Genomic DNA, 7019 nt, shown 5'->3' with positions numbered 1-7019 from the left:
CTCCTCCTCCTCCTCCTCCTCCTCCTCCTCCTCCTCCTCCTTCCTCCTTCTCTTCTCTCTTCCCCTTTCTCCTGTCATTCATTCGCTCTGGGTCTCTTCTCCTGGCCTCCCTTCCCACTTAGGACGGCTCTCAACAGCCTCCCTAAAGAGGGCAAGGGACCAGAGGAGAGACCCTCCTCTGTACTCAGCTCCCTCAGCTACCGCAAGAGGCTCACCCTGAAAGACTCCATCGGGGGCACTGGAGACCAGGACTCGCTCCTCACCACCCTGAGTGAGCGTGGTACCTCCCCTGAAAGGCCACCCAGGAAGGCCCGTGTGGGCCCCAGGAAGGAACCTGACCAGGCCCAGGACAGGAGGTGCGAAGAGCTGGATGATTGCAGCTCCATCTTCTCAGGGGCTGGGAGCCGCACTGGCCGGGGTCTGGAGAAGCGCTGGGGCTCAGACTTTGACCGATCCTCGACAGTCTCTGCTCCGGTCAGCCGGGCCTCCTCAGCCACGCGTGGCTCTGGCGAGGATAGGGCTTGCTCCTCGCTGAGCTTCTCACTGTCAGGCTCACCCAGCTCCCGCCGTAGCACATCCAGGCTCGACAGCTTGTCAAGCACTGTAAGTCCTTCCTGGAACCGGGCCTCAGGCCTGGGTCGGGAGAGTCCCGACTCCAGGCTATCTCTCGGCCAGAGCTGCCTGGATGAGTGGGATGATGGCGCCAGTGTGGCCCTCAGTGAGGCACACTCACAGTTCAGCCATCCATCACTGGCCCGGAGCCTGTCTGTGCCACCCCAGCCACGGAGCTCTTCCTCAGCCTCAGCCTCCATCACTGAGGGCTCCAGTGTCCGACCTGTCAGCCGACACTCCTACCTGGATCCAGACCTGGAGGCTGCCATTAACGAGGTCTTGAGCTACAAACCCGTGCCGTTCCAGCGGAGCAGCCTGGAGCCTGACTCTGAGGATGATGACCGGAAGAGCATCCAGAGTGCCCGGAGTGCACAGCTGAAGCACCCAGATAGGGGCACCAGCATCCGCCGTTCTGCCTCTGCCGCAGATGTCTCTTTACGCAGTGGCCGAAAAAGCCGGAGCAAGCATAGGAGTAAACGGAGCAACCCCAGCCCCAGCTCCAGCTCCAGCTCCTCCAGCTCTAGCTCGGAAGCTTCCTCAGAGCACACGCGGCGGAGGAAAGGACGCTCTCGGAAGAGCAAGAAGAAATCCAAATCAAGAAGAAAGAAAGCAGAGACTGAATCTGACTCCTCATCCTCATCCAGTGGCTCCACGGTCTCAGGCCATAGCCGCTCCAGTGTGAAAAAGGGCCCAACAGCAGACATGGAGGAAGTGGGGCAAACTCCAAGACGGTCAAAGAAGGAAGAGAAGCAGCGAAAGAAAGAGGTCGACAGTCTGATGATGCGGTACCTGTACCGACCAGAGAGTGACTAGTGCAGTAGGTGCCGTGTGCCCTGGTGGAGTGCAGCATGGTGTGTCCCACCCTTTGTGAACTAACATTCCCTGCTCCTCCAACCGCCACCTCAGGCTCCCCTCCAACCTCTTGGGCCTCAGAGAGCCTCCTGGGTGCTGTGCTCTGAGCCCAGTCAGCTGAATTTGCTGATGTTGGAGCTCCAGCCTCACCCTGATCCTCCTGTGCGATGTGTTTGAAACTAATCCTTCCTATAACTTCATAACAAAGATCTGATCAGCTCTGTGTCATAAAAGTTAGGGTTCAAAGAGATGAAGATATACAGCCGGGAAGTAAGGTTACCAGGAGCTAATGGGGGTCTGTTTTACACCGTTAACTGCCTCCATTTAGAGCGTGTAGGTGCCGTGTAGGTGTCACCGACACCCACGTCAGAGCTTTCATGCAACAGAATGGACCCAGAAAAGAACCCGAGTTGATGTGACTGTGAACTCTAACGAGGCCCTTTGCTGTCTCTGTTCCCTCCTTCACTACCTCCCTCCTTACCATGGATCTGGAGCTGCAGCCTACCCAGTGCCACACCCTACAGTAGACCCAGGAGATACCTGCCGCCTCCCTAGCCCTCCCACCCACACTCAGCCCGCACGTGGGCGTCACCTCAACTCTGCTTATCTTGTAAAGTTCTAATGAATAGAAATTAGCAGTTGCTGAGTGACAGCCCCCTCCCTGCTCTCCTGCCTCCCCCGGCTCTTCTCACAGTGGGGACAAGACTAGCAGTCAGGCCCTTGTGCCCACACCTTCAACAGAGAGAGGCAGAGCCTGAATCACCGGAATCCCATTGTTGCCTGTTTCCCTGGTGGGCGGTGACATTTTGAATCGCCCCAGTTGTGAGGTGGTGGGAAGCATTTTCAGCATTGGGCATGCTTGCTGCTTCCCAGGAGGCACAACCCCATACTGTAACCACCTGGGGTACCACATTTGTTTCCCAGACGTGTGAACTAACACACCTGTTGCATGCTTGTGCCTTGGGGTATCTGGTAAAAGAGGAAGTTGCCTTTGTCCCTTTGGAAATGGGAGGGAGAGGGGGGAAGTGACTGAGAACTGGGAGTATGGAGATGGAGCTTGGATCCAGAGCTGGCTTAGGGCAGCTCGGGCCAAGCTAGGCCACTCCTTGGTTTCAGCTCTGTCGCTTCTCCACCCCTGCGGTTTCAGGGTACTCAAGGGGGAGCAGGGAGTGTCTGTGGCCTTTGTTAGTTCCCTCGGGAGGAAAGATAGGAGTCAAAATACTTGGTCAATGATTTTAGCTTCCTTAAGGCTCAGCCTTGCTAAAGGCCCTGCACCCCAGGTGGAGAAGTCAGTTGGTGGGTGGAAGGGGAGGTCTAGACACAAAGAAGGCCAGGCCCCTCTGTACCTCTTCCCAGAAGGAAGCAATTGCCTTGCTGGGCAATCCCAGACTGCTGACTGGTGACTGGTGACTAGTAGACTGCATACCTGAATCCTTCTAGCACCCAGTCCTATTTCAGAGTGGCTAAGACAGAAAGCCCTGTTTCTGCAGCCCCCTCTCACCCACAGCTCAGTTGCTTTTGTCTATGGAAAGAGCCAACTGGTCCTGAAACCCGGGTGATGGTAGAGTGGTCTCCAACTAGAACCTGGCCAACTACCATGAAGTGGGGGATGGGGTGGGCAGCAAGGGATGCCATGCAAAAGCAGAAGGTGGGGGCAGAGCCCCACCCCCTCGCCTAGGGTTAAGGCAGAGTACAGTGTTGTCACCCTGTGCTTTCCCAGCAGGAATTAGCTTGTGTATCAAATTGTTTGTGACAGCACCGAGCAGGAGACACCGGCTTGTGGGGAAGGAGAACTTTTTAAACAAGTTAGTTAAAATGTTCCAGTTGCCAGTCCAGACTCTTGCTCTGGGGACAAGGAGGTGCCTGCTGTTGGCCTACCGATGGTGGTGGCAGTAAAGGCAGATACAGAGACTGGCCAGAGAGAGCTCAAGAAAGATTGCAAGGCATCTTGGGAGTCCTCAGCCCAGGGAAGAGCAAAGGACAGAGTTGTTCCGTGCTTGGTTGGCTCTGCTTCTTTGAGGTGTCTTTAGAGCAACCTGACCACTGTTTATCTGGGTGTCTGGGATGTGGGAATGGAGTCTGGAGACCCACCTGTGAAAAGAGATGAAGGATGGAAGCAACCGGCCACCCAGGGCTGCGCCTCATTTATACCCGGACCCCAGCCCTGACATCTGCTCATGCACTCTGCTCACAGAATAACCCCACTGCCTTTCCTCAAAGCCAGGCGTTCCTTAGCTGGAAAGCAAACCTTTAGCACAGGGTGTACAGAAATTCCGTGTTAAGAAAAGAAAACAAGTGGCTCCCACTAATTCAGGATCCAAGCAACCCCAAGGCTGCAGTGACCTCTGTTTTTTTCTCCGTTGCAACAGTTAGTGCTGAGCTTTATAATTTTGTCCTGGAGATGCCGTGAGGCCTTAAGTGCTTCTGGCCCATCAGAATAAGACTCATTTATGTTCAGTCCAGTTTGTATTAAGTGTGTTTTGTGCTATTCTGATTCCTTTAAAAATGGTAATTCATTCATGAGAAATACGATAACTATTAACCAGACTGCCCCATTGCTGAGCCATTTTGCATAATTGAACATATATCTTCCCAGGCTCTTCCCTTCTGCCAGGGACACAGAGACCTGTCTTTACATACCCCAGTTACTCCTCCAGCCAACTGGAGAAGTTAAGTTTGGTCTTGTTTTGTACTCTAAGGCTGATGTCCAATTCAGGTTCAGGTCTTGGCCGTGACCTTGGTCAGGGTGCTTCTTCCCTTAGAGATAGCTTTCTCCCCTTATATTACTGGGAAGAATAAGACAGAACAGTGAGTCCAAGGTAGTGGCTCTCAGCCTTCCTAATGCTACAAACCTTTAATACAGTTTCTCTTTGTGGTGACCCCAAACATAAAATTATTTCATTGCTGCTTCATAACTGTAATGTTCTACTATTAAAAATCATAATGTAAATATCTGATATACAGGATATTTGATACGTGACCCCAAAAGGATCATCCAGGAGGCTCAGGCAGTGCCTCCTACAGGAGGACTCTTAGTGGAACCTTTACTTCTGCTCCTCTATGCTATCTCCAGGGAAGCCTAAAATGCTGTCTGCTTCCTCAGTAAACCAATCAGTAAATAAAGGACCGCCCTTGGGTTTCTAGTTCAGAATATAGTAGACTAGCGATTGTAGACACTCTCCTCGTCCAAGTAGAAGGTCACCAAGACTTGTATCCCTTGTCTCTTGGAGCACAGGTGCTCCAGGGACAAAGCTGGGGCCATGGCACCAGTAGCAGTGAAGCTGTGTTGGGCTGTGTATTCTCCAGTGACATTAGACTGTACTGCATGTGCTCGGCGACAGTGGGGACAGGAGGCGTCTCAGAAGCTCAAAACGAGTCTTGTCTACTCTGTTGGATGTCACAATCCTACTCCTTCCAAGGGATAATGCTTCTTCCTGTCTTTGGAGGGACAGCCTTCCAGAGCCAGGGGCCTGAGGAAGACTTCAAGAGGTTGTTAAGGGCCTTTTCCATTGGCCGGCCCATCCTCAGGTCTTGCAAGCCTCCATACCTTTTCCAGTAGAGGATGCCATGGTCAAGGACAGAAGTCTTCCAGGCCCAGGGAAGCCCTTGATTAGGGAAAATAGTTTAGACCTAGGATCCTGCCAGGAGTAATCTGCCTGAGAGTTTCCTCCTTGGACAGGTTGTAGTCAAGTAGTCACCTGCCTTGAAACTTCATCCGTGTTGTCTGTGGACGGCTTGCATCGGAGCAAGGGAGCTGAAAACTCTGAGTTCCAGGGTTCCTCCCTCATGACTCGGTCCAAGCCTCTCAGGGGAAGGAGCCAGGAACGTGTTTCTTAGCCTCATGGAAGCCTGGCCCTTGTTGTCACCAGCCCTCCTGTCATGATAGTCTGAAAAGCTTACCAACTGCAAACTGTGTGCTCCTTTTGACCTGGGAACGTTTGGGTTTTGAAGAGAGCTTGGTGGCACAGAGTAGAGGTGTTCTTTAGCCCTGACCCTGTTCCTCTCTCCCTGCAGCCCAACCAGCCACTGGAAGTCCCTCGCCCCTGACCTATCAGATGATGAGCACGATCCTGTGGACAGCATCTCCAGACCCCGGTTCTCCCACAACTATCTGAGTGACAGCGACACAGAGGCCAAGCTGACAGAGACCAATGCATAGCCTGGGATGGCTCATGGCCCTCCCACCCCACAGCCTCTCCCAGGAAATAGAGGGGTACCACTGCCCCCATTTGACTGACGATCTTCATGGAAAACACCTCGGCTTTCTGCCAGGGGGACTCTCCAGGCTGTGGGTGTCTGATAGCTCCACATGGAAGAGGTGGGAGAAGCAGAGTCTCTGCAAAGAGAGCTTCTACTCTTGCCTCAGAATGCCATGCTCTTAGCTCCCTCCCTGGGCCGCTATGGATATGTCAAGTGTCCTGGCACTCCATGGAGCCGGTAGTGGACCTCCATCTCAGCCTCCTGCTCAGGGATGGTGGATAGGTTACCTGCTGGACGGCTTGAAGTTGATGGGCCCACGGGAAAGAGTCAGGAGGGAGCAGCAATGCCTCCCCTCTGCTGGGGTGAGGGCTTTCTCTTCTCAGTGCCTGCTGTCTTTTTACTGTTTAATTTAAATACCCAAACCTCCATGCAGCTGGATCCCTGAGAGTGGGAGGGGCTGCTGCAGCTGGGCCCTGTGGGATGCCTTGGGAATCTCCTCTCCATCTTCACTTCTTCAGAGGCCCTTTCTCATGCAGCCTCCTGCCAGGAGACACTGGTGAGCCGAGCTGGGGCCCTGGTTCTTAGGAGACTGCAGGGTGGGGAGAATGGCAGCTGGGTGCTTCTGGCTTGGACCGAGCAAGCCTTGTTGGAGTATTAAGTGCAATGAGCAATTATTTAAGAGCTGATCTCTTCCACCTGCACCCACCCATGGTTTCCAGCACTGCCTTCCTCTGACCGTATTATAGCCGGCCACTCATTAGGCACTGAAGGCTTGTGGTGGGCACAGTGGAAGGTAGATGTTTTGGTCTGTTTATCAGACTAGAGTCCTAACCCTCTGTCATCTTTCTCCTGCCCATAACCCTGTTCCCACACACTTATCCCAGATACAGCAACAAGTGGTCTGGATATCTCAGTCATTTACCATAAAGGTCATCCTGACCGTTCCACCGGATTTGGGGGCCCAAAGGCAGTACCTGGTGCTGGACCCATTTGCCATCGCCCTTCCCTTCTGCAGTTGCTTTGTACTCATCGGGCTGTGCTCTCCCTGTGGACCTGATTGATGTAAGGAAATAAAAGGCCCCTTCCCTCCTGGCCACATGTTTCCCTGCCTCTCCTTGAAGGCCCAGAGGAAATCCAGGGTGGTCCCGGGGCAGGGGCAGAAGTGGGATTCTGATGGGGACATGGAAGGACCACCTTGGTCTGTGTGGCCTATTCTCAAGCCAGGCCAATGCCACTCCCAGAGCCTTGGCAGGTCACTTGAGAGTGGGTGCGGAGATTGGTTCAGGAGGACAGAGCCCCCACATTTGTGTTGAGGCAAGTAGGGTTGGCAGCTTGCTAATGCTTTGTCCCCAGCC

At 53.6% G+C, this 7019-nt stretch overlaps 1 protein-coding gene across 7 annotated transcripts in view; it reads left to right on the top strand.

Annotated features, from left to right (window-relative positions):
• Myo18a (myosin XVIIIA) overlaps window positions 1-6758 on the top strand; it is a 100566-nt gene extending 93808 nt beyond the window's left edge. For 4 of the 7 annotated variants that reach the window (XM_028759286.1, XM_028759285.1, XM_028759289.1 and 1 more), the window contains one exon: window positions 5479-5623. In XM_028759286.1, the coding sequence (XP_028615119.1) occupies window positions 5479-5623 (145 nt within the window). Of the gene's footprint in view, window positions 1-5478 lie in introns of all 7 variants that reach the window. The other 3 variants (XM_028759291.1, XM_028759290.1, XM_028759292.1) reach the window with 1 other exon arrangement.
• The last annotated feature ends 261 nt before the right edge of the window (window positions 6759-7019 follow it).

This window comes from Grammomys surdaster, unplaced genomic scaffold, assembly GCF_004785775.1.
Source record: "Grammomys surdaster isolate TR1022 unplaced genomic scaffold, NIH_TR_1.0 126278, whole genome shotgun sequence".
Lineage (NCBI taxonomy): Eukaryota > Metazoa > Chordata > Mammalia > Rodentia > Muridae > Grammomys > Grammomys surdaster.
This window is presented reverse-complemented; position numbering and strand designations above follow the sequence as displayed.